Raw genomic sequence first — 25,648 nt, forward strand, 5'->3', positions numbered from 1 at the left:
GCTGATGGAAAAAGGAACATTCTCCATGTATTAGTCATTGGTTACTCCAAACGTCACCTCTGAAAACGGCAGCCATGTAAAAGAACATGTATGCATGTAAGCATGTAAAAGAACAGCCGTGTCCACCTGAGCCAGTCTTACATGAGACTGAATGGCAGCTCAACGAGTCTCTATACAGTCTGTGTAGGAAGGCTTCTAGTCCTTTACAATCGGTTCAGTGGCAAGAGAAATAAACCATATATAAAAATGATCCCCAAACGTGAAACAAGTAGGCGTGTGCAAAAACAAACAAGCACATATGGCAGGGAAATTTGGTGTCAAGAGTAGTTGGCTTTCAGGGGTAGGACTGAAGAATGGGCCCCTCTCTTTTCTTTCTCGATTTTTTGGCATAAGCGTATATTACTGCCATCATCAAAAGGTCGACTTTGCCTGAAAACCTTTCTTTTTAAAATCTCAATTGATTGAGCTGCTCCTGTTTTACATGTGGCCACCGTCACCCCGCTCCCCGTGTGGGAGCAACCGTGGAAACTTCTTCTGCCTCACAGAGCGCGTGACTTCCCCAACTTCTCCACTGAAACCATCGCTTACACGTGCCTTGCCCTGCTTCCCCAGCAAACCCTCCTCAGTTGGATAATCTACCACAGGTTCAGAAAGAAAAGACACTGCAAACCTTTTGGTGAAGGAAAACTGTTCTCTGTGCCCTTGCCAACAGGAGTGGCTGGCAAAGAAAGTGACGCCTGGACAGCAGAGTCCATCTTTTCACAATCAAGAGTCGGAGAACTGGGGGCCGACTTTCTGGTTACTTCCTGTTGTCTTTCCCGAACTGCCAGTTCTTGTCTTAAATCTGCAAAATGGGGCACAGGTAATAGAACTCACCAGAGGAAGCAAATCACCCAAGCAAAGTCACCTCTAAAATGCCATAACTTCCACAATTACTATATCTCAAAAGAAGAGTTTCCTACATAACACTTTTTTTTCCTCAGGGTATAAAAATGACAACCCTACTGTCTAAATGATCTTTGAGAATAATTTTTAAATGCTAGAATTGATACAAATGCTATAACCTAAGAGAACAGTTAACTATGCTCATTATATAAAAATAGGGCAGAGTCCAAAGAACAACTCGCAGTGAGCCTATATGACACAAAAATAAATATTCTTTTCAACTCATTTGCTTTTATTTTGAAATGATGTACTTTGGCAATTACTGCAAAATCAATGAAGTACATTTTTGTAATTTTATATGGGTTAGTATTTTTTTATTAGTTGTCAAAATGCACTACTCTGTTTTAGAAAAGAAGTATTCAAAATAGTTGCAATTTTTTTCTTGCTTTCAAATACTGAATTTTTAAGCCAAAATTAACACTTTCTTTTCCAGTTATGCAACTGACCTACAGAACACACATTTAAAAAGGACACAAAGTTATCCCATTTCTGAGTATTATATCCAAATGTCTGCCCATGGATAATGGATAAAGAAAATGCAATACAAGCATTTAATATGATCTTATTCAGCCTTAAATAGGAAGGACATTCTGATACGTGCTACCACATGGATGAACCTCAAGGACATTACACTAAGTGAAAAAGGACAAAACCCCAGTGACAAAAGGACAAACACTGTATGACTCCAGTATATGAGGTCCCTAGAGTCATCAGATTCATAGACACAGAAAGGAGAATGGTGTTTCCAGGGGCTGGGAGGAAAGGGGGAGGGAAGTCAGAGTGCTGTACACATATTATGCATGTGGTGATTATATACTTTCCTTTAAAAGTCTCTTTCCCTCCCTCTCTTTTTAATACATGGTAGAATGCAGAATATCATAAAGACGAAAATAGCCTCTTCTTTATAATATGTGCACATATGCAGTGTTACTATGTGCATAACACAAAATTATTTACACAGAAGCAAAATATAAAACACCAAAACAAACCAAGCAGGACATGAACAGTGGGAACAGAATTAAGGTTTTGGAAAAAAGACCATTGTCTGAATTCCCACTGAAAAGCTCTTAAGGCTTTGGACAAAACTCAAACTCTCCATGCCTTGGTTTTCTGACCCATAAAATGGGGATACTACCTACCTCTCAGAGTTGGCTCATAGGTGTTAAGAGACTAAAAACACTTAGTGTAGTGCCTGACAAAAGTATACAAATGTGCACAACTTTCAGAGCAGATCCCAAACCTAACTTAGAACTCGGACTTAGAGACATTAAGGTAAAGGATAAACTTTAAGTTGTCAGTTTTTACCTCTTGCTTCATCCTTTAACCGTTGTACGGAGACCAACAAAGATTCCTTTTCATCAAGTTCACTTTCTAAAAATGCATTGCGTTCAATGGCCTGATTTAACCTTTGTTCAAAGTCTTCCAGTGAAACTATTGTTGCCCTTAAGAAAAAAAAAAAAAAATGGAGTCCACAAATTAAATAAGCAGCATGCAAATAGCTAATACAAAAGAAAAATGTCAGTTGATCTCATGCCATTTCCTGACCTAGAAAGCCTGGCCCAGTTGAAAGAGAATGATCTCAATGCCTTCTGACTTTTGGTGGCATTTAGTATCTCTGCTATTAGTTCGGGCCATTCAATATATTCTTTTAAATTCCCGCCAAAATTCCCTATGATTCCTTAAAGGAAGGCCATTTATTACACATTATATCTCCCCACTGAATGTTAAACAATCAAAGTTTACACATTTTCAAGAAGAAAACTTTTCAACAATTTTAGAGTACACTAAGAATTAGTTATTTGTTTGAAACATCAAGTCCTAGCTCCCACTCCATTTACTTCCTAACTCCTCTTTCTGCATTTTTTATGTTACTCATTTATTCAGCAAACAGTAACAAGCACCTACTATGCACCACCACCACCACCACCACCACCACCCTGACAATATGTGCTATCTGCTACAGAAATAAAGTTCTATAACCTCCAGTTAGAACTCCTAATGCCCTGGCCAATTTTATCAAGAAGTCTCTCAATTCCAGACTCCTAACTCTGGGAAAAGAACAAGGGGTAGTGAAAGGGGAGGTGGGCAGGGGGATGGGGTGACTGGGTGACGGGGCACTTGTCAGGATGAGCACTGGGTGTTCTATATGTTGGCAAACCGAACTCCAATTAAAAAATATACCAAAAAAAAAAAAAAAGATGTCTCTCAATTCCATCTGCTCTCCTCCAGTTTTCTGTCCTGGCTTAATTCTTCATCCATCACCTAGATCACTCCTCAATGGTCCTTCCTCTCTACTTCCAATTCCTCAGTATTATCCTCTCAGCTCAAAATCTGATCTTACTCCCTTGTTTAAAAAAATTCTTTACAATTTTTTTTATTTTTTTTATTTTTTTTTAAAGATTTTATTTATTTATTCATGATAGTCACACAGAGAGAGACAGAGAGGCAGAGACACAGGCAGAGGGAGAAGCAGGCTCCATGCAGGGAGCCCGACGTGGGATTCGATCCCAGGTCTCCAGGATCGCGCCCCGGGCCAAAGGCAGGCGTCAAACCTCTGCGCCACCCAGGGATCCCTAAAATTTAAAAAAAAATTTTTTTTTTTTTAATTTATTAAAGAGCCCCTCATTGCCTACAGAATGGCTTTCAAACAGAGCAAAGTTCTCTGTAATCTGGCCCTAACCACCCTCCAGTCTCATCCCATTCAGCCACACTATCTCTATACACTTCAGTCAAAGTGAAATATTCCTACCTTTTAAGCCTTCCTGCCTCTCTGCCTTCATATCTCTCTCTTCACTTGGCTGGCTTCTTTCCTCCTTGCAAAGTCAGCTTCAATACCGGCAAACTTCCCCGAATTCCCCCAGGGCACTCTAGAGGCTCCCTCCTCGGAGCCCCAGAGCTGCCTGTACACTCTCTTCACCAGAGTATTTCTCAGGTGCAATGTCCACATCTGTCACCCCTAAGAGTAGAGTAATCTCCTCAACTCTAGCATCGAGTCAGGCATTTAAGAGTCACTCACATATTAATAATTGCAAAGTAACAGGAATTAAGTTTGGAATGGTTAAGAAACGCGAATTATAATTACATAATAGCTTAGCAACAGTAACAGCAAGCCGCTCTAGGCCGTGCCGCAATCGTAAGGGAAGCGGCACTCTGAGAAAATCCATCGGTTCTGTTAAAGCCAAAGAGAACAAAAAGGAGTTGAGATGTAAAGACAGATCAGCCATGAAGAAACTGCAGACTTTGGGAAGAAGATCCAAGGCCCATGACAAGTGTGGGAGTGCTGAGAGAACACAGAGGGAAAGAGAGGGATGAATGAGACATGTTTTAGAGAAAAACCAACAGGACCGAGCACCAGACCTGCAGGGAAGGAAAAGGACAGAGGGAAAGAAAACCCTAGAAGGGTACAATCTGTGGAGATAGGGATTTGGGGTTGGTGTCGATATGACCAGTTACAGGGGACGTGAAACACCAAAAGGAGATGTCCTGGGACTAAGACCCAGGTGACAGGCTGAGCCCACAGACCTAGATTTTTGTCATTGATGGCCACCTTCACTTATTCTAACCAAACAAGCATCCTCCATTTACCTTTTCGCTCGCTCCAGGTCATCATTGGCCTGCTCCAACTCTCTCACGTACTTATGCAGCTGCTCCTTAATGGCCCGAGTCTGACTTAAATCATCTTCCAATACTGACACCTGCTTGTAGCTCTGTGCATACTGATGTTCTAGTTTCTCCTGAAGGCACAGATATAGGAAGGGGAGTGGAAGTCATTAATATATAGTTTTCCTTAATAAAGGAAGTAACCCAAGTTATAGGTGCAGGTGGCGGGGTAGGGGGGAATCCAAGGAATTTACCCACAATCTGAGTTGATGGTATCCCTCTCCTCCTTGTAATATTAATTTAAAAAAAAAAAAAAAAGACACAATCATCCCAACTACTTTAACTCATAAATTTAGAGAGTCAACCATTCTCCTCTCAGAAAGAAATCTAATAATGATCTCTCTGAAAAGTACAACAGTGAAACTGCCACCTCAGAAATCCCACAGTTGGTGGGAGGACCTCTGCATTCTCAGGCTTAAACGCAGCCGGGGAAGCAGAAAGGAGACTGCCACTCTTGAGTTCCAATTCCCTCACTCTTACCCACCATCCCCACCTACCTAGAACCATGCTCTCCCCAGGCACAGAAACGGCTCAAGCACTTGGCTCAGGCAGGTGCTGAACAGCAGCAAAAGGGGTTAATCCTTTTACTCCTGGAAATCCCTATTTAAAAAGGAATTTTTTTAACCCTAACTAAACTTCAAAACCAAAGAGACTATGAACAATAATGAAGTAAATGTGTATTTCATACAAATATAATTTTAAAGTACCCTGGAGTGAGGCAATCTGTCAAATCAGGCAGCTTTTGAAAATGAAAGGAATTACATTATTACAAGAATAGTATTGCTAAAAAACTGACAGCTACAGAGTTTCTAAGTGAACTCCGAAACTCTAAACCACCTTTTCCCTGGCTCCCTGAAAGAAAAGTTTATTTTGAAAATTTATTTTGGAAAAAAAAAAGAAAAGAAAATTTATTTTGAGCCTTTTCTATTTTGGAGGTCCCTGAGTGGCTCAGTCGATAAAGCATCTGCCTTCAGTTCAGGTCACAATCCCAGGTCCCTGGGATGGAACCCTGCATTAGGCTCCCCGCTCCTCCCTCTCCCACCCCCTACACCCCCAGGTGTATGCTCACTCTGTCAAATAAATAAAAATCTTAAAAAAAAAAAAAATACAATAAAAGCCTTTTCTATTTTCATGGTTGCCTGCTGCTCTGAAGCTCCACCTAGAAAGATCTATTTCTCACTTTAATCTAAGCCAGCACATTAGATACCCTTCTACTTCCAAGGTTACCTTTAATGCTTCCACTTCATACTTCAGTCTTTGGTTATCAGCTTGCAAGTCTCTGTTTCTTTGTTCAGCCTGTACTAACTGTGCCTCCAGCTCTGCTTCTAATTCTCTGCTTCCCTCCTGGAATTCAACTAGCTCATCCCGAGCTTCCTGGAAGCTGATAAAGAGATAAAGTGGGAAAGAGGAGTTAGAGCAAGAATCACAGGGTCAGCTTGAAGATGATCATGTATCAGTTGAGTAATTTGGCCTGAATGTGGCACTACCACCAAGTAGACTACACAATAAAGACAATCTGTTCAGCAACTCGTACTCTATACTTGGGGTTCAGTGAAAGTGAGTTAAAAGGCCCCGAAGGACTCACATTTTACAGACTTGTACGTCTTTCTTATTTAAGGTATTAATAAAGCAGCACATACTACGATGCCACAAAGTCATCTAATACTTACAGTTGCTTTCCTTTGTAATTCTATTATTTAATCTTATACGTTTAAAAGCACTATTCTGAGAAGGGGTTGCAGGTTTCCCCAGCCTATTAAGGCATCTATGGCACAAAAAAGATTACAAACCCCTACCACAGACTGACCCCTTCTACAACCACTGGCCCAATAACTGCCTTCAACAATAACAATGAAACAGCAATAACAGGTGTGATAAGGCTTAGCAAGCTCTGTAAACCAAAGCAGAAAAATGTGTATGTTACAGTATGTTTTAAAAAGAAATCTAAGACAAATTTTGGTGCTTGAAGGTTATTATATAAAAGTTTTCCCGGGGATCCCTGGGTGGCGCAGCGGTTTGGCGCCTGCCTTTGGCGCGATCCTGGAGACACGGGATCGAGTCCCACGTCGGGCTCCCTACATGGAGCCTGCTTCTCCCTCTGCCCCCCTCTCTCTCTCTCTCTCTCTCTCTCTCTGTGTGACTATCATAAATAAATAAAAAATAAATAAAAATAAAAAGTTTTCCCAACTAATTAAAATAAGTGAGATTTTATAAAATGCTCCATACCCCTGAAACTCTTCTCCCCACTTCACAATGATGCTGGCTCCCAACACTGATTGAACTTGCCTGAAAAGACTAGATTCTGCTGTGTGCGCCTGGGACAGCTTATCAGAATCTCCAAAGACCACATCATGAGGCAGAATCAGGGCACATACAGAAGGCCAAGGACAGCCAAATGTAATGAGCATAAAAGCAGGTAAACTACCAGAAGAAATCACAAATATTAAGTTTTCTTACTCTTTCAATAATTTGAGTAATGAAGATTTATGGTATTATTATACTATTTAAACACAAGCAATGCTAGGACTATTTCCAGAATCCTAAACCTAAATCTGAAACTCTAAATTTAGCTGATGGTTAAAAACAACAAAAACCACACATGCTAGAGTTGCTATATTCCAAATTCCCTCCCCTATTTCCAGGATGCTTTCAACATTACCTTTGTTTATACTTCAAGGAAAGTTCTTTCCAGTAAGCAGTTTCCTCCTTTAAACTCGAAAAATCTGGTATATCTTCACCATCCATGATCAAGAAAGCCTGTGAAATATTAAAAACAAATCTTTAAACTAAATAGAAACAGGGGCACCTAGCTATCTCAGTCGGTGGAGCATGTAACCCTTGACCCTGGAGTCATGAGTTCAAGGCCCACATTGGGCAGAGAGCTCACTATAAATAAATAAATGACAGCTATTAAAAACAAACCATATGAAATTTTAAAAAAATAGAGAACATAGAAATCTAAATAGAAGTATAAAATCTGGGACATTAAATCTGCAGCATTCTGGATGGAGTTAAACACAACAGATTCTGAGAGTGATTAATTCTCTATTATATGTCAGACACATGAATCACTTTACTGCCCCAACCTTAGGGACCACCAGTATTGTGGATAAAGGCAGCACAGGAGATCTACAAAGTGCTCAGGTATGAAGGCATATGAGGCACTCTGGGTCGAAGCATTAGGTTCTAGGTGAACTAGACCCACAGAATCATCCCACACATGGGGCTCCAGCAGTTGGGTTACAGCCAGCCAGTCTTCTGGGAGTCAGGTGACAGGAGCTGATGCTACTACTGCACATCCCTCCCTGCTGTACAACTGCTTCACAAGGCCTCTCTGAAACATTTCATGCCAGGTGACCATACTAGGAAATCAGGTACCACATTCTCAATAATTTACCATCATTACATTTCTAAAAACTTAATTATCTTTTAACCCCACAGCTTCCTCCGTAAATTCACTAATCCCGAGCTTCAGTATTTTCTCATCTTGGTTGCTCTCCCAAAGCACTATTTAACATTGCATTTGGACTAACCACCTAAAAACCCCCAACTGGCTGGACACTGTGCTCACCCTCCATTCACACCTAGACCAAATGTCTTATTCCTACAGTACACCGCCCACCCCCCCCAAGTGTTCCACTTCACATTCCAGCAATACTGTTCAAAACCGTCATAACGCAACATCAGGTCTGGACACTTTCTCTACCTGGAACGGCTCTCCCTTCCTTGTGCATTTGGAAAGTTCCTGCTTGTCCTTTAAAATGATGACCTAGCTGTCATCTTTTACAGAAAGTCTCTCCTGCCCTCACCCAGACAGCACAAAAATCCCCCACACTCTTGCCTACCAGACTACCCCTGAATATACTTACCACACAGTAATGCATTTGCTTTAACCTGCATCCCTATTAGGTTGTGTATTATTATTTCTTTCCTGGCACGATGTCTGCACAATAGCAGAGACTCAATAATATTAGCTAAACTACACCTAAATTGAATCAACTTAATCTATACCAGGCAGTAAGAACTAAACCAGCTTTGAAAGTAAATTAATAGAAACCCAGAGTTCACACAGCACAATCCACTGGCAAAGGCTGAGCAAGAAGTAACAGACCAGAAACTCCAACTTCAGGAGGGGTATGCCGAAGAGGTCTGAGAGTGATTTCTCGCTGACTAATATTGACATATCATTTCATATACTTAGTTTGAGGCTGATTGCAGTATTCTGTTTCAGCCAAGTCTTCCTGACCACACCACTTTCTGACTTTTGACAAGTTAGTCAATCATCTGATTATCTGAAATTCCCTATCAGCCCAGAGCTCTTTGAAAAGAAACAGACTCTTGGGGTGCCTAGGTGGCTCAGTCAGCCACACATCCAGCTCTTGGTTTCAGCTCAGGTCACGATCTTAGGATCATGGGATCTAGCCACACATCAAAAGCCATGCTCCGTGTGGAGTCTGACTGATATTCTCTCTCTTCCTCTCCCTCTGCCCCTCCCTCCACCTGCACATGTGTGCTCTCTCTCTAAAATAAATAAAATCTTTACAAAAAAAAAAAAAAGGAAAGAGATGGATTCTTGACATGCTTTGCATCCCTTCATGCATAATACTTTGCTCAGAGAAAGTACTTAACACTTTCAAGCATTTACTGAGCAACTGCAACAGTGTCAGACACTGTTAAGTACTGGAGGAGTACTTAGGACCCCAGCTGTGCCCTCCTCCAATGCCATCACCCCTACACTAGTACACTCCTGTCTGTACCATGCTCTTAGGGTCCAATAACACATGAAAACATAAACTTCAGAGTGGGGAGTTCTGCCGAGACCAGGCTCTAGGGTTCTGACTCTGCCATCCAACTCCTTAAGCTATCTGCCTCACCCTTCAAGGTCTGTTTTTTCATCTAATGAGAGTCTGGACCAGATGACAGGGTTCTTCTAGTATGTGAACTCACTAGTAAATATTACGGATTAATTTTACAATCCTATCCTTTCATCAAAGTTCCCAATTCCCACTCCATTTTCCCAGTTGTAGCAATAATCTCATTTATAGCTACAGTTTGTAGTAAAGTGTCATGAGGATGAGGCTAGTCTAGCAGAAGTATCTGTATTTCAGAATATCCAAAAGCCCTTGAACAGGCATCACCATGTGGTGACAACCTCTCAATAACCCTTGAGAGCTCCTGCCTAAGTCTCGTTAACGGAAGGGGCAGATTTTGTATGAACAATCCAGATGAAGGTATAATTACAGCACAGAGGCATCTCAAGGTGAAGTAACAATCTCCGTGTCCCTTGAATGCTCCACATAAGGTCCTTCCCCAAACAAATGCCAAAAAAAAAAAAATGCTGGTTACATCTGAAATCTATGAATCTAGCCCTAAAGAAGGTCATAGGCACAGGTCCTCAAATTTGGAAATGCACTCATCCTTTGAACACTGGCAACCATATTATCAATGTATAGTTCAAATATCCAGTTTTTTTTTCAAATATCCAGTTTTTGATACACAATCCGATCAATTATGGTTTTTGCAAATTACGGGACAGGAGAGGCAAAGTTTGCTGCCACTTATTCTAGCTCAAGTAAGAAATATTTATAGAATCATAATGAAAGGGTAAGTCTCTCTAGCCAGCCCCTTGAGGGCAGGACCAGTGTCTTAGTTATAAATCCCATCTGCATCACCAGAACACAGAACACAGTAGAAACTCAACAAATGTTTGAAGTGACTTATAACCTCTTTACTTTCCAAAGCACTGCTTTCCTTTATTAAGATCTAAATTCCTATTTCAGGAATGTTGTAAGAAAAAGATGTGTGGGTAATTTATTTCTCACAATGCACCACCATGTTTTTTGTTTTTTGTTTTTTTTTTTAAGATTTTTCATTTACTTATTCATGAGAAACACAGAAAGAGAGGCAGAGAGACAAGCAGAGGGAGAAGCAGGCTCTATGCAAGAAGCCCGATGCAGTACTCGATCCTGGGACCCCAGGACCACACCCTGGGCCGAAGGCAGCGCTAAACCGCCGAGCCACCTGGGCTGCCCTGCACCACCATGTATTAAACCAGGATTATAAAACCTATCATTCTCGGCTAGACAAAATTATCAGTCTGATGCATGCCAAGCCACATTCATAGTCACTTAAAAAGCTCCACGCAGGCTCCACACCAAAGAATAGAAAGTGGACGGAACTAACTGGGGAGAGCCTCGGAGACTCTGCCACGTACTCACTACCTAAAATAATCACTGTCCAGCTCTTCAGTCTTAAATATAAATGGACAACCAAGAACCACCGGACAAAGACAAAACCCAGGAGCATGAATAAGAAGATCCTAGGACCTACTGAACTGAGAGGAAACAGGTAATTCAGACAGTGAGAGAATTTTTTTTCTCCTACAAGAACTCAGGAGGGTTACCTCCCACACACTTCCTGAGACAGTTACAGAAGGGAGAGAAAACCAAGACCCCCGCCGCACAGGGTGCAAAAAACAGCGGCTCTAGCTTAGGACTGCGAAGAACAGAGGTCCCCAGATGAAGAAGCCTAGTCTACCCATCAGACCAAGGGAGTACCTCAGCCAGACGGAAGGCTCCAGGAAAAACAAGGAGCCTGGGAAGCTGGAGAAATCTGAGGTTGTGTTGAAAGCACATAGCTCTTGTGCCAATCAGAAAAAAAGCAAGTGGGGGCACTTGGCTGACTCAGTCAGGAGTGTGTGTGACTCTTGATCTCAGGGTTGTGAGTTCGAGCCTGATGTTGGATGCAAAGATTACTTTAAAATCTTGAAAAGAAGCAACTAAAAACTCCAGAGGGGTGCCTGAGTGGCTCAGTCTGGTTAAGCATCTGAGATCCTTAAGAGCCCTGCATCATGCTCCCTGCTCAGCAGGGAGTCTGTTTCTCCCTCCCCTGCTCCCCTTGCCTGTGCTCAGTGTCTCTCAAATAAATAACATCTTTGAAAACAAAGAGAAATGAAAACACAATCTAAGGTCCTGACCCTTATATATACTATTTTAAAATTAAATATCTCAAGTCTAAAATTTTTAATTTGCTGATTTTATGTTATTTATGCATTTGAGACAAGTTCCATATTTTACAGCCATCAGTATATTTCCTATTTTTGGCCTTAAATTTGCCCTAACTAAAAAAAAAAAAAAAAAAAAAAAAAAAAAAATTTGCCCTAACTTTTGTGTGTTGCTCTTCTGTAAGGTTCTAAAATTCGATGCACGGGTTTGTATTATTTTTTTAGGCTTTTTAATTTTGTACTTTGATGATAATACTTCTCAACCTTGGTCTTTTCAAGGTGAATATTTCTTGTCTTTGTAGCTTATAGTCACCTGGCAGCCATCTTTGTCCCTTAAATATGTCACTGTCATGCTTCGGACCTTCTCTAGATTACATATATGGCTTTCTGGAATTGGGGACTGGTGTCTCCTCAGTATTTCAACATTTTATTCATGGGTAGGATATTTTTAAAGTTTTCAGTACTCTTCCTGTTTCTAGACAGTAACGGCTAGGGGTGGATTGTGTGGTCCATGGACCAGAGTCCTTACGGAAGTTATAATGACTATCAGATGCTGTCCTTGCATCTAATATTTGAATTTTTTTAAGATTTTATTTATTTATTCATGAGAGACAGAGACAGAGAGAGAGAGACGAGAGAGACACAAACAGAGGGAGAAGCAAGCTCCATGCGGGGAGCCTGATGCTGGGCTCGATCCCTAAACCCCAGGATGACACCCCCGCCAGAGGCAAAAGTCAAAAGCAGCCCCACCACCCAGGCATCCCTATTTAAATGTATTTTAATGTGCAGCCAATCCTTCTACAAATAAATTTTATTTGTAGAAGAATTGGCTCAACAGTTTTTAATCTACAGACATTATCATTCAAATGCTCAATGTGAAACTTTTCTGGGTGAGGCTCTTCTGTTGACATTGGCTCTTTACTCAGTATCAGAAGACTCATGAGTAGTAAAGACACTGAGAAGCACTGAGCTAAGTAGTGTTCCCTAAGGAATCTACCTGTTTACACTTCTGGGTGTGCTATAGAGTATTCATTTGTCCCTGATTTTTGGTTCCTAAATAGGGCCATATTCTTAATACAACCACCAACTTTTCCATCAGTATCCCCTGGTGACTTGGGTTTTAAATAGACTTTCCTGCGAAACTTCTTCAATATCTAGCTCTATTTCTTGTGTCCTCCTTGTCCAACTACCTAGTTCAGTGTCAAATAATGCTAGCAAAACTAATATGTGTTTTTATTTCACACATGCATCTCCTATTTTCTTGCTGAATCTTACACAAATTGAAAGTTGACTACAATTTTTCAGTTAACAGGCTACTTTTACAACTTGTTTATTGGCCCCTCAAACAGTATAATCAACAACTGAAGCCTTTTACTAAAATGACCATTGCCTTTTCCAGAAGAAACCAATTAAAAACATTTAACCTGGGAACAAGTGGGAGAACCAACACAGCAGTAGTGGGGAGCCCAGACCCTGGAGCCAGACTCCTATATTCACTAGCTAGGTGACCTTGGGCAAGTTACTCAACAACCCCATGCCCCCGTTCTTCACCTGCACAATGGAGATAATAATTTAAATAGGGCCGTTATGAAGATTAAGGGAATTAATATTTATAAAGTAGTTAGTATAGAGCCTGGCACATTGTAAATACAGCATAAATTTAATTAAATTGTAAAAAAAAAAAAGTTTAATAGTGGGCCTCTGAAGTATGACCACAAAATAAATGTGCTTCAGAACTTATAACATATAAATGATTCCTTAATTTCTTACAGAAGCTATATCCATAGTCCAATGATACCACCATAACTGAAAACATTTTTCAAAACCTGTTTTGGAATAGCCTTCAAGAGCCAGATTAAAAACTGAAGGGGAAAAAAAAGTATTTATTTGTGGTCACACCTCATTCTTAATGCTTCCTGGTTGGTATTACCTGTTTTACCACTCTGGTTTTATTCATCAGAAGTACCCTTCCCAAAAAAAATCAGAATTTTTACAAATGATCAAAACTTGCTACTACCATAGATATTCAAAAGATCTTCTCAGGGGCTATGGAGATAGTCTGTTCAGTTTGTTTCAGGTTACAGGGGGAGGATGTGTTCACTGTGTTATTTGAAACTATGTAACTGGAGATATGAAGGCTATAGAAAGGTAGCCAATACAGACAAATTCACTGCTAAAAAATGTTTTTAAAAAGCTTTAACAATACATCAACAATCTTATGAGGCTGGTGAAAGCAGATAATTATGTACTCTCCCCTGCTCCCCAAATATTCCCTCCATACCATGTCTCACACAAACGGGAGTATGGATCTCAAAAATATGACAACTTTCACATAGGGCATATCACACTGTATGTGACCTTCAGTTAGCAACTGACAAATCAACTCATTTGGGTGAAAAACAGCCTGTCCAAAATGCTATACTCACTGAGAACTACTTTTTGTGCAATGGTAAGAAAATCCATCTCACGTGATATGGTCATCCTATTTTTTTTTAAGATTTTTTTTTTATTATTATTCATGAGAGATGCAGAGAGAGAGAGAGAGAGAGGCAGAGACACAGGCTGAGGGAGAAGCAGGCTCCATGCAGGGAGCCCGACGTCGGACTCGATCCCAGGTCTCCAGGCACACCCTGGGCTGAAGGCCGCTAAATCGCTGAGCCACCGGGGCTGCCCTGGTCATCCTATTAATAGTTCTACTATCGATGAATGAGTTCTGGAACTCACTTTAGGTAATACATGCCTTTTAACCAAAATCTTCTACTTCTCCCAAAGGTGACATTTACAGAATTTTTTCCTTTCCAAAGCTGATCATAAATACAATCTCCGTCTCGGTCCTGACCACCAAATTTCTTCTTCTGCCTTACAAAGTGATCAGGCACGTATGTCAGAAGTCATTTTAAGCTTTAGTCACCACATTTATCTCAGCATGATTTAAAAGGAGAATAAAAATAAGTTTTGCAGATGTCATGAAACCCAGATGTAAGTGTTTACTGAGGTTTTCACTTATTTTTAATGTCCCTTACCCAACTCAAATTTATTAAGTTAAAGGAGTCTACATTGAACTGAAAAAGAATAGCTTTGTAAGATTTAGCAACTATGTGGACCAAGTCAACCTCCAACCAGAGCCACCCAAGGTCTTCTTTGTTCCTTATAATCTCCCAATTTTAAATATTAGTTGTAATAAAAATTTGTAAGAGTTACCTTCCTCCGCTCCCCTTTTACTTCTCTTCAACCCACGACTTAAGGTTGCGTTTACCACACCTCATGATTTAGCAAAGGCATTACCCTACTTCAGAAGTGGATCAAGAGCAGCACAATTTTTCACGCAGAACAATCAGCCAGCGACCCAAGAGCTGGTTTCAGACAGAGTAGGATTCTCTTGATGAGCGAGTAGCAGTTCTCATCCCAGATGAGTCTGCTCAAAAAATATTCGAAAGCATCTTCTACTAGGTTCTAGCAAATTTTCGTCAGGTCCAATTTTCTGCCGTGCTTTTCTTGCTGAGAAGGGTATAAAAATCACAAACACACACACACACCGTAATTTCGAAGCAAAAATGTAAAATCCCATCCAAACGAAGCCGTTCGCCAACTGGTAGCATCCAAAGCACCGTATAAATTACTTCCTCCCCCAGCCCCACCCCTACCCCCCGCCGGGGCTCAATTTCCCCACCCGTCAAATGGAGGTCACACAATCAGGCACAAGCACAGGATGATGAGATTCAAGAGACGGCAAGGAGTGTTCTGAAATGCGTCAAGGCGCTGCAGAATTGTAATGTCATTATCGGCACCGAAAGAACCCCTCACTTCCTCCGCAAAACTTAAAAGGTTACTTCGGTTGCTTACGAGCAAAAGAAAAAAAAAAGGAGAAGAAGAAGAAGGCGGCGAGCACAGAGAGCCCGAAACTGTCCCCGGTGCGGGGACACTTTTGCCAACTCCAGGAGGGGCGGGGAGTCACGGGGACGCCCCCGCCGCCGCCCCCGCCGGGAGAGGCCCCGGGCGCCGGGAATCCGCGCCGGCCCGAGCCCTGGCCGCCCTGGCCGCCGAGGGCAGCCGCGGAGGAGGCGGGGGAGGGCTGGGCGCGCCGCGGCCACCAGCGCCCCGGCCCGCGGCGCCACGTCCCGGCCTGCGCCCGCGCCCGCGCCCGCGCCCGGCTCCCGGGGCCACACCGCGCACCGGGGCGGGCAGTTAGAGCGGTTGGAACAGCCGCCCCGGCCCGGCCGCCCCCAGAGCCCGGGCCCCGGCCCGCGGGCCCGGCCGGCTCCCCGGGGACAGGCCTCGGCGGCGCCGCCCGACCCGACCCCTCGGGAGCGGCCCCGCACCGCCCGCTCACCTCCAATGTGTCAAAAGCGCATGTTCGCCGCCGCTCGACCGACGTCTCCGCTCCGCTGGCCCGGCCAGGCCCGCCCAGCCGCTCGGCTCCGCTCCCCTCCGCGGCCCGGGGCTTCCCTCCGCGCACCTCGGCGCCGGCTCCTCCCCGACACGTCAGGGGCCGCCAGGGGTCCGAGGCCATTCTGTGACGCACGGGGGCGGGGCCCGGAGCATGCGCGAGAGCGCGCGCGGCCGGGGCGGGGCTGCGGCGCGGAGGGCGACGCGGGGAGGGGGCGCGCGGGCGCGGCGCGCTGACGTCCGGCAGGCGGCGGCCTCTGCGCAGGCGCTCCCGGGCCTCGCGGTTTCCCCCGAAAGCGGTGCGCTGTTCCGGGGAGGCGCCGCCCCCCCCGAGGGGTGACACCCTCCTGCCTCCCCGTCTTACAGCCAGCGAGGCCCTTCGAGTGTGAGTCTCAGGGAGCTCGTTTATAAGGACTCACCTCGGAGCGCACCCCCAGCACCCCGGTCCCCCTCGTCACTCCCACCGAGGCCTGCACGGTGTTGACGGCACTCCCTCCAGCTGACATTGCACGCCCCGACTTGTCTCCCTCTGGCACATTGTATATTCCATGAGGGCTGAGCCCCCCATCCCCCACCCCGTCCAAGGAGCTTGGACACACAGTGGGCATTCAGATACCTGCTGATCAGAGTGAATGGACTCGTTGAGGGGCATACAAATACATCCCCTTATATATTTTGCATCTCTAACTGTATGTTATTAGTGGTTTTCTCCCCCTGGGGCCCCTGAAGACTCTCACATCTATAGGGGACTTGAGACGGAAGAGGGCTGAGGGGGTACTCAGCTCAAAAAGTAGAGAGGTGAGGGATCCCTGGGTGGCACAGCAGTTTAGCGCCTGCCTTGGGCCCAGGGCGCGATCCTGGAGACCCGGGATCGAGTCCCACGTCGGGCTCCCGGTGCATGGAGCCTGCTTCTCCCTCTGCCTGTGTCTCTGCCTCTCTCTCTCTGTGACTATCATAAATAAATAAAAATTAAAAAAAAAAAAAGTAGAGAGGTGAGGATGAGCAACTGCTTGGGGAGCAGAAACTTGAGTAGAGCTGTTTTAAAAACACCTCTAGGAACTTTTACTGCATAACGTGCAGTGTAATTATCTCTGATGTCAATGCTCTCAGAATTGGATCTGTGGGTTTTTTGGACACGGTAATCATGTGAAAGACAGGCCAAGGCAAAAGCAAGGTGAGGGTGGGAGATCCAGTTATTTTTTTGAGGCAAATGGACATAAATGAGAACCATGCAAGATGGACTGGAAGAGGGGTCCAAATCAATAAAAATTGGAGATGTGATGAATGGGATTTATGAGAAGGATGGCATGTTGAGCTAGACTCTGAAAGATAGAGGCTTGAGAAGATCATGATAATGACAGTAAGAGTAGTCCACTTTTGTTGTGCTGTGTGTATGCACTGGCAATGATGTGAAAGTTTGGTGTGCATAATTTAATCCACACAACGACCCTGTGAAATAGGTACTGTTAGAATTCCCATTTTATTGACGCCCGAGTGGCTCAGCCATTGAGTGTCTGCCTTCGGCTCACGGCATGATCCCGGGATCTGGGATCAAGTCCCACATCGGGCCCCTTGCAGGGAGCCTTCTTCTCCCTCTGCTTGTGTCTCTGCCTCTCTCTCTGTGTGTGTCTCTCTGTGTGTGTCTCTCATGAATAAACAGATGAAATTTTTTTTTAAATCCCATTTTACCAATGAGGAAACAGAGAGTCAGCAAAATGGTGTTGCCCAAGGTCAATCAACTAGAAAAAGAATAAAATATAAAAGAGGACTCAAGATCCAAACCCAGATGTCTGGATGGTTTCATTCCAGAAACCACACTATTAACCACTACTATACTGCCACTCAACTAAGGATCTGTTCACAATAACTACCATTTATTGGGCTAGAGCACTGTGCTAAGTGCTTTACATAAATTGCCTTCCTCAGTCCTCACAAGCAGCTGGAATTATTACCTCAAAGTGAGGCCCAGAGGACCTGGAGTCTAAACCCAAGCTGGAGTTTAAACTAAGTGTCCAAGCCCAGTGACCTGTGGGACACTGCGGAAGCTCTTTCAGGTCTGAGGCTCTGCTTCCCTGGTCAAAGCTGTGGTCTGACCGATGAGATCACAGGCAGAGAGATAATTAGGCAGGGAGGCCTTCCTGTGGACCTGGAGCCAAGATATAGCAGTCCCACCCGGAGAGGAAAAAACAGAGTCTTCGAGTCTTGTCCCCACCTCCTGGCTGAAGTCCTGGGAAATACACTGAGTCACCTAATGGCAGGCCAGGCCCTGCAGAAAATGTTGGCGTCATCTTGCAGGCCACCACCCCTCCTACTCAGTCTGGATCCAGAACTGGTGTTTGTCAGGACTCGTGCATTGGCCCCATCTTAATGAATGGGCTCTGCCTGGCCAGGCTCTCAATAAATAATATCAAAGCCCTTTACTGATCTTCCACTGTGCTGTTGCGCTTTCTCCCAAGTAATAGTCAACAACCTTTGCCCCACTCCCTGTTTCCACTATGCCCTTCCAGGAAAAGTAAAGTGGAAGTGAAGCCAGAAAGCAGTCTCGGAGGGGAACAGAAGTGACAAAATCAGCTTTGTAAATGTAAAAGAGATGAGTGAGGTTGCTGCATCTTCTGCCTTCATAAACTAGGGGGGGTTAGTAGTTTAGTAGGGGTTTCCTGAGGCATGGGTCCTGGCACAAGGTCCTCTTCGGGTCTTTGGAGCCAAAGGGGTCAATATCACAGTCCCTGAGAGCATGCATAGAATCTCACCTTCCCTCCCACCCCCTCAGAGACTCGGGAAACAGAGGCCAGTTTCTACTGGGGGAGGTAGGGGTTGACCAGTTGCCTTAGGAGAAGTTTGGCCACAAATGAAAACTCCAGCTAATGAGAATGTAGGACTCCAGCCACATCACACACAAAAGACCTGCTCCCTGCAGGCCTGCCTTGAAAACGCTGGAGAGATGGGATCCATGTAACCCTCCATTGAATCAGGTAAGCAGAGATCATAATCAAAGGTTTGATTCAGCCTAATAATCTCTCCATAATTTTTTGGCCAATATTTTCTTTTTTTTAAGATTTGTTTATTTATTATTTATGATAGACACACACAGAGAGAGAGAGACAGACAGAGACAGAGACACAGGAGGAGGGAGAAGCAGGTTCCATGCCAGGAGCCCGACGCGGGACTCGGTCCCAGGACTCCAGGATCGAGCCCTGGGCCAAAGGCAGGCGCCAAACCACTGAGCCACCCAGGGATCCCCTGGCCAATATTTTCTGCTGGCCTTTCAGGGCATAGATCTCTTGTGCCCAGGCTGGCCAAGGGACTCCCAAAGGGTGGCTGGTTCCTAAAAGCCAGCTGGATACATCTACCAGACATCCCACCACCACCTCCAACTCTGCCTGAACCCCACACAAATCCTCCCTTTGCCCCAGTGGAAATTTCCAAAATAAGTTTCATGTTTCTGACAATGTGTTGACACTCACCTAGTTACTAAGGCACAAAAGGCCTCCTCCGATCCCCTTAATTATCCCCTTTCCCAGGGTTTTCCCAGCTTTCATTTCACTCTTGAGGTCACCAAACCCTGGTAGACTCTCCCATCACCAACTCTCTCAAATCCATTTTCACAGTATTTTCCTCCTGGATCTTCCCAGTTCAGACCATGCAGCCATCAGAATAACTTTTGCCAAAATCCCTCTGGCTATAGAGAGCATCACTGGTTCCAAAACTTGTTTCAGCATCCTGTTGTCTTTGTGATAAAGTACAAACTACAAAGCCAAGCATTCAAGGTCCTTCTAACCCACTTCTACAGTCTACTTCCTGCAGTTCACCTATCTGGGTCTGGCTAGACCCTCCACTGTGTCTCCCAAACAGTTCCCTTCCTCTCTGGGCCTCTTATTGTCTCCCACTGCACTATGGACTACAGCTGCTCCCTAAGCCCGGCCAACCAACCTTCCTCTCTGCCTTTTGAAGTCACATTCATAAGTTACCTTCTCCAGGAAGCCTTCCCTTATACCTAAAGTCCCCAAATCAGTGCTCCTTCCACTGAATTCAAGTAGAACCCCACATAGTTCACAGGAGAATTGCTGAACATGACTTTTTGGTCATGGAGGTGTCTAAGCTCTCCCCAGGGAGTCAAAGCTCATTGAGCACAGGGGATATCTGTCCTACTATTGATTATCCTACTATTCTCCAGCAACAGGTATTTAGCAAACTCTCAGTTAGATGTGTTTCAATTAGGGACGCCTGGGTGGCTCAGTGGTTGAGCATCTGCCTTCAGCTCAGGGCGTGACCCCGGGGTCCTGGGATGGAGTTTTGCATCAGGCTCCCCACAGGGAGCCTGCTTCTCCCTCTGCCTGTGTCTCTGCCTCTCTGTGTCTCTCATGAATAAATAAATAAAATCTTTTAAAAACAATAATAAATGTACTGCAATTAAAAGTGAAAGAATGAATTAGTGGTTTGGTGGCCATAACACCAAACACAAGACTGATAGAACTTTCTGGAAAATGCTCCAAATTTTGAGGAAAAAATACCATAGAGAGAGAGATCTTCACCAGTTTGAAAGGCTGAACTTAGGCGGTGATGAAGGATGTGTAATTCAGGTCATGGGCAATGATGCCTTTCCATAGCCCAAATCTTAAACCCAGACTATATCATCTTTAATCCCCAAAGCGACATATTTTGCTTCTGTATTAAACAAAAATAGTCATAGGGACATCTGGGTGGCTCACTGGTTGAGTGTCTGCCTTTGGCTCAGGGCGTGACCCTGGGGTCCTGGGATCAAATCCCCTATCAGGCTCCCTGCAGGGAGCCTGCTTCTCCCTCTGCCTGTGTCTCTGCCTCTCTCTCTGTGTATCTTTCATGAATAAATAAATATTTTTTTAAAGAATAGTCATAATAATAATAGGGTTTTTTATTTAAAAATTATACTCCTGAAAAAAATTATACTCCTGGGGCAAAAAAAAATTATACTCTTGGACCTTGAGGTAAGAAGTAGTTTTCTAGAGAGAGGTAAGTCTCTCATTCATCTGCTAGGAGTTTAGTGCTTGCTCAGTTCTAGGCCTTGGGGTTCAAGCTGTCATCACTATCAAAAGCACCCCACCTCCACAGAGCTTATCTTCTAATGGGGAAGATGGATAATAAGCAAACAGATCAATTTATTTCTGTCAGATCATGACAGATGCTATGAAGAAAGATGCCCAGGGTAAGAGCATAAGGTGTGGCAGGGGCTGCTCCCAGAGGGAATATCGGGCTTAATGTCATGGGATCGTCTTCTCTATAAAACTGACAAGACCCTTAAAATAGAAGACTGCTATATAAAATGCAACAGAGATGTGGAATTAAGAACATAATAATGTATGCCAATGCCCTAGATAGAGAAGCTCATCTTACTTTCTATCACAGTGCCTGGCATAGAGTGGGCAGCCAATAAATACCGATTGGGTGAACCACTTGCTAAGTGGTCTACAGAATGCCCAGCCTTCGGTCAGATGATAAATTCCCCCTTCTAAGATAAGGCATGATAACCAGTTCATGTCTGATTTAAGAATACCCACTTCTGGGGCACCTGGGTGGCTCAGTGATTGAGCATCTGCCTTCGGCTCAGGGCGTGACCCTGGGGTCCTGGGATCGAGTCCCACATCGGGCTCCCCACAGGAAGCCTGCTTTTCCCTCTGCCTGTGTCTCTGCCTCTCTCTGTGTGTCTCTTAGAAATAAATAAAATCTTTTAAAAAAAGTCTTTGCTTAGCCTTTTTTTCCTCCCCATTAATGGAACCTGATATCCTGCCATGCTCCCATGAATCTCTTGGAGCTGCCCTAATTATTCCCTAGCAACCTACCTGAATTGTGGGCTTCCTCCCGTTCTGGAACTATCTGAAGCCTTGTGGCGTTCCTGGCTTCAGAGCCTCCACTCCCCCCAAGCTTCTGTCTTCACTGTCAGCCCTGGCTCCCAACCAGCCGGCCCCTTGTGTCACTACCCACACCCCTGAGTGATAGCTGCCTCCGCAGGAGAGGATGGCACGACATTGTTAATTGCTAGCATGGTTAACACCTGGCAACCCCAAGGGCTATTGACATCACACCTACATAAACAATGTGACCATCCCCAGACAAAAGATCTCCTCACATACCTTTACACAGGCAAGGTGGCACTGGTTTTGTTCACTCCCAAACCATTCTGATGAAATGACAAGGCTGAAAAGAAATGGAGTGTTTCTTACCAAGCTGAGCCAATCATATTAGGCAATTTCAGCCAAATTCCCATTACTGGGGAAGCCAGTGAGTCAAAGTTACCAGGACTGAATGATCATGCACGCAAGCATTCAACAGATCGTCTTTTGAGTGCCCTCCCTGTTCTAGGATCCAGGAATAGAGCAGTTAATGACACAAGCTCACAGAAAAGACAGGAAACAGAAAAGAGAGACACATTAGCCCATCAGGTAGTGATAAGTACTGAGGAGAAACAAAGAGGCTAGAATTTTTAATATTTTATATTTCAGGGGGCATTTAGGACAGCACCTGGCACGTAGCAGGTGCTTAATTGTTGAATGAACAAATACCCTGCGACGAATGTTTTTAAGTTCTGAGATATTTTCTTTGCTCTCAGCTGCTCCTTCCTCTTTTTTTTATTGTTTTTTTTAAGATTTTATTTATTTATTTATTTATTTATTTATTTATTTATTTATTTATTTGAGAGAGAGAGCGCTCAAGCAAGGGGAGGGGCAGAGAAAGAGGGAAAGAAAGAATCTCAGGCAGGCTCCTTGCTGCACGCAGAGCCCGACGCAGGGCTCCATCTCACAACCCTGAGATCATGGCCTGAGTCCAAATCAAGAGTCAGATACTCAACCAATTGAGCCACCCAGGTGCCCCTTCTTTTTTCTTCCTTTAATCAAATCACTTTTTATTATTTAGAACTCCAGTAAAGAACTCTCCCATAAAACAAAATAAGCAAGAAGAAGCAGCTCACAAAATTTAAAAATACAGGTGACTAATGCGCATATCATATTCACCTTGCTGCTAATCAAAAGCATTCCAAATAGAACAGCAAAGAAGGTGGGTGCTGGGGTGGCTTAGTCGGTTAAACATCTGCCTTCAGCCCAGGTCATGAACTTAGGGTCCTGGGATGGAGTCCCACGTCAGGCTCTTGCTCATTGGGGAGTCTGCTTCTTGACTTCTCCCCCCTGCTCCTCCCCCCTGCGCGCTCTCTCTCTCTCTCTCTCTCTCTCATATCAAAAAAAAAGAGAAAAATATCTGGAGAAGCTCCAGAGAGTTTCTTTTAAAGAAGAAGGAGAAGGAGAAGAAGAAGAAGAAGAAGAAGAAGAAGAAGAAGAAGAAGAAGAAGGGCAGCAGTAAGGAAGAGATTCCATATTTCATCCAACAAATGTATGAGATTTTAAAACAGTAGACTCCAATATGCAGATGAGAGCACATAAAAATTAGTACTGCCGTGTGCAGCGCCCAGGGGGTGTCCCTAGGTGAGAGCTTTTCTGGTACACAGCTTAGCAGCAGGAATTAAAAACTTTAAAATCCGCAACCCCTGTGATCCAGCCTCCCCTCGGAATTTATCCGAAGAGAAATAGCAAGGATGTGTGCAAAGATTTTTCCATTAGGATTTTCATCAAGGCATTGTTTAGCAAAAATTTGGAAGCAAACTAGGCAAAGAAGTGAGTTGAGTGGAATGATGTGATTGCCCCACCATACCACAGTACACAATTGGTAACAATGTTACTGACGAATATTTAAAAACAAAAGATATTCACAGATACGCCCTTAAATGAACAAAGCAGTTAACAATATGTGTAATACAATCCCACTATTGTAAAAGAAAAGAAGAAGAAGAAGGAGGAGGAGGAGGAGGAGGAGGAGAAAAACATGTGTACGTTAAACATAGAAAAGTTTGGAAAGGTAGATGATGTTAACAGTGGCCAGCTCTGGGAGATGAGATCACAGGTTATATATTTTTTCTCTTTCTCTCTCTGTCATCTGCTCTTCCTTCCTTTTTTGTTTCTTTTCTGTACCTTTGAACCAAAAATGATTAAATGTATGTTTTTTTAATTTAAAAAAACATAAGAAAGCAGCCACACTTAAGCTAATTTCCTCAAAATTCTTTGCAAGTGATTTTATCCAGTCTGTGGCTTTAGGACCTTTTTAAACTCCATCCTTGCAGCCAAGTCTTTCCAGCAGATACAAGAGTGATGTGGACACACTGGGATCAGTAAGTTTTAATAGGGGGGCTCCTGGGCAGCCTGGGTGGCTCAGTGGTTTAGCGCCACCTTCAGCCGGGGGGCCTGATCCTGGAGACCCAAGATAGAGTCCCACATCAGGCTCCCCGCAGGGAGCCTGCTTCTCCCTCCCTCTGCCTGTGTCTCTTCTCTCTCCCTGTGTGTGTCTTTCATGAATAAATAAAATCTTTTTTAAAAAATAGGGGGGCTCCTAGTGGTGTGGCACTGATCTTAGGAAATACCTTCTTCTGCTAAGACTCCCTGATTGGCCCAATCTGATGTGATTCCCTCCCATAAGCATGTACATAATCAGTTTCCACCCTACAATCTTTTTCAACTTTGTATCACCTAAATACCTGTTAACTGACAACATAATGATATTTGGGATTTTGAATGGTGGAACTACCTTGGAGGTACCTGGAACTACCTGGAACTAACCTGGAACGTGAGGATTGCTTTTCTGTGGGGGGGTGGGAGGTGGCGGGGAGGAGTCTCAATAAGGGGAACAATACCCTGACCATGTATAATTATAAACTAACTTGGGATCCCTGAATGGCTCAGCGGTATAGAGCCTGCCTTTGGCCCAGGGTATGATCCTGGAGTCCCAGGATGGAGTCCCACATCGGCCTCCCAGCATGGAACCTGCTTCTCCCTCTGCCTGTGTCTCTGTCTCTCTCTCTCTGTCTCTCATGAATAAATAAATAAAAATCTGTTTTTTAAAAGTGTTATTTTAAAAAAATTATAAACTAACCTGAGTCCCTGGGATCTTGGAGGAAATTGCCACTAGCCTTCATCCATCCCTACCCAGTATAATGCAGAGCAGGTCCCGATGTCCACTTTGCAGACTGAAGAAGAGGAGTTTGTGATCTGAACACGAGAAACATTTTCTGCTCGAAATTAGATTGGGCTTTTTTCAGGAGTGTATGCTCCACGGAGGCTGATTTTGACTCACAAATAGTGCAGAATGAAACATCCCAGGTTTTGTGTTAATTATGGTAGAGGGACACCTGGGTGGCTCACTGGTTGAGCATTTGCCTTTAGCTCAGGTTGTGATCCCAGGGTCCTGGGATTGAGCCCCGCATCGGGCTCCCCGCAGGGAGCCTGCTTCTCCCTCTGCCTGTGTCTCTGCCTCTCTGTGTGTCTCTCATAAATAAATAAATAATCTTTAAAAAAAAAAATCACGGTAGAAATGTGCCTGCCATGAAATTCATGTCCTTTGGAGGAGAGTGGGCCAGGCAGAGAAGATGTTGATTTAAATGCTGGCTGCAGGACCCAGGTGTGGGTTAGAGCAGAGTGGGGGAAGAGGAGGACAGGAAAGCCTTTTCCCCAAGCATGTTGCTGTTTCAACGATTTTCAAAAGTCATGTGTTGACAGGACAGTTATTAAAACCCTGATAAAAAGATATTAGAGGCAGGGCTGTGAGAACAAGAGGCCCAGACACACAGAGAAGGCATCA

At 44.0% G+C, this 25,648-nt stretch overlaps 1 protein-coding gene across 8 annotated transcripts in view; it reads right to left on the minus strand.

Annotated features, from left to right (window-relative positions):
* NDEL1 (nudE neurodevelopment protein 1 like 1) overlaps positions 1–25,648 on the minus strand; it is a 78,455-nt gene that overhangs the window by 45,230 nt on the left and 7,577 nt on the right. For 4 of the 8 annotated variants that reach the window (XM_072821194.1, XM_072821196.1, XM_072821197.1 and 1 more), the window contains exons 1-6: positions 15,939–16,116; positions 7,265–7,362; positions 5,833–5,986; positions 4,531–4,679; positions 2,251–2,387; positions 671–844 (exon numbers count right to left, since the gene is read on the minus strand). In XM_072821194.1, coding sequence (XP_072677295.1) covers positions 671–844; positions 2,251–2,387; positions 4,531–4,679; positions 5,833–5,986; positions 7,265–7,350 — 700 coding nt within the window. In that variant the 5' untranslated portion in view covers positions 7,351–7,362; positions 15,939–16,116. Of the gene's footprint in view, positions 1–670; positions 845–2,250; positions 2,388–4,530; positions 4,680–5,832; positions 5,987–7,264; positions 7,363–15,938; positions 16,117–21,810; positions 21,949–22,101; positions 22,166–25,648 lie in introns of those variants that run through there. The other 4 variants (XM_072821199.1, XM_072821202.1, XM_072821201.1 and 1 more) reach the window with 3 other exon arrangements.

The sequence above is a fragment of the Canis lupus genome, chromosome 3, assembly GCF_048164855.1.
Source record: "Canis lupus baileyi chromosome 3, mCanLup2.hap1, whole genome shotgun sequence".
In the NCBI taxonomy this organism is placed as follows: Eukaryota; Metazoa; Chordata; class Mammalia; order Carnivora; family Canidae; genus Canis; species Canis lupus.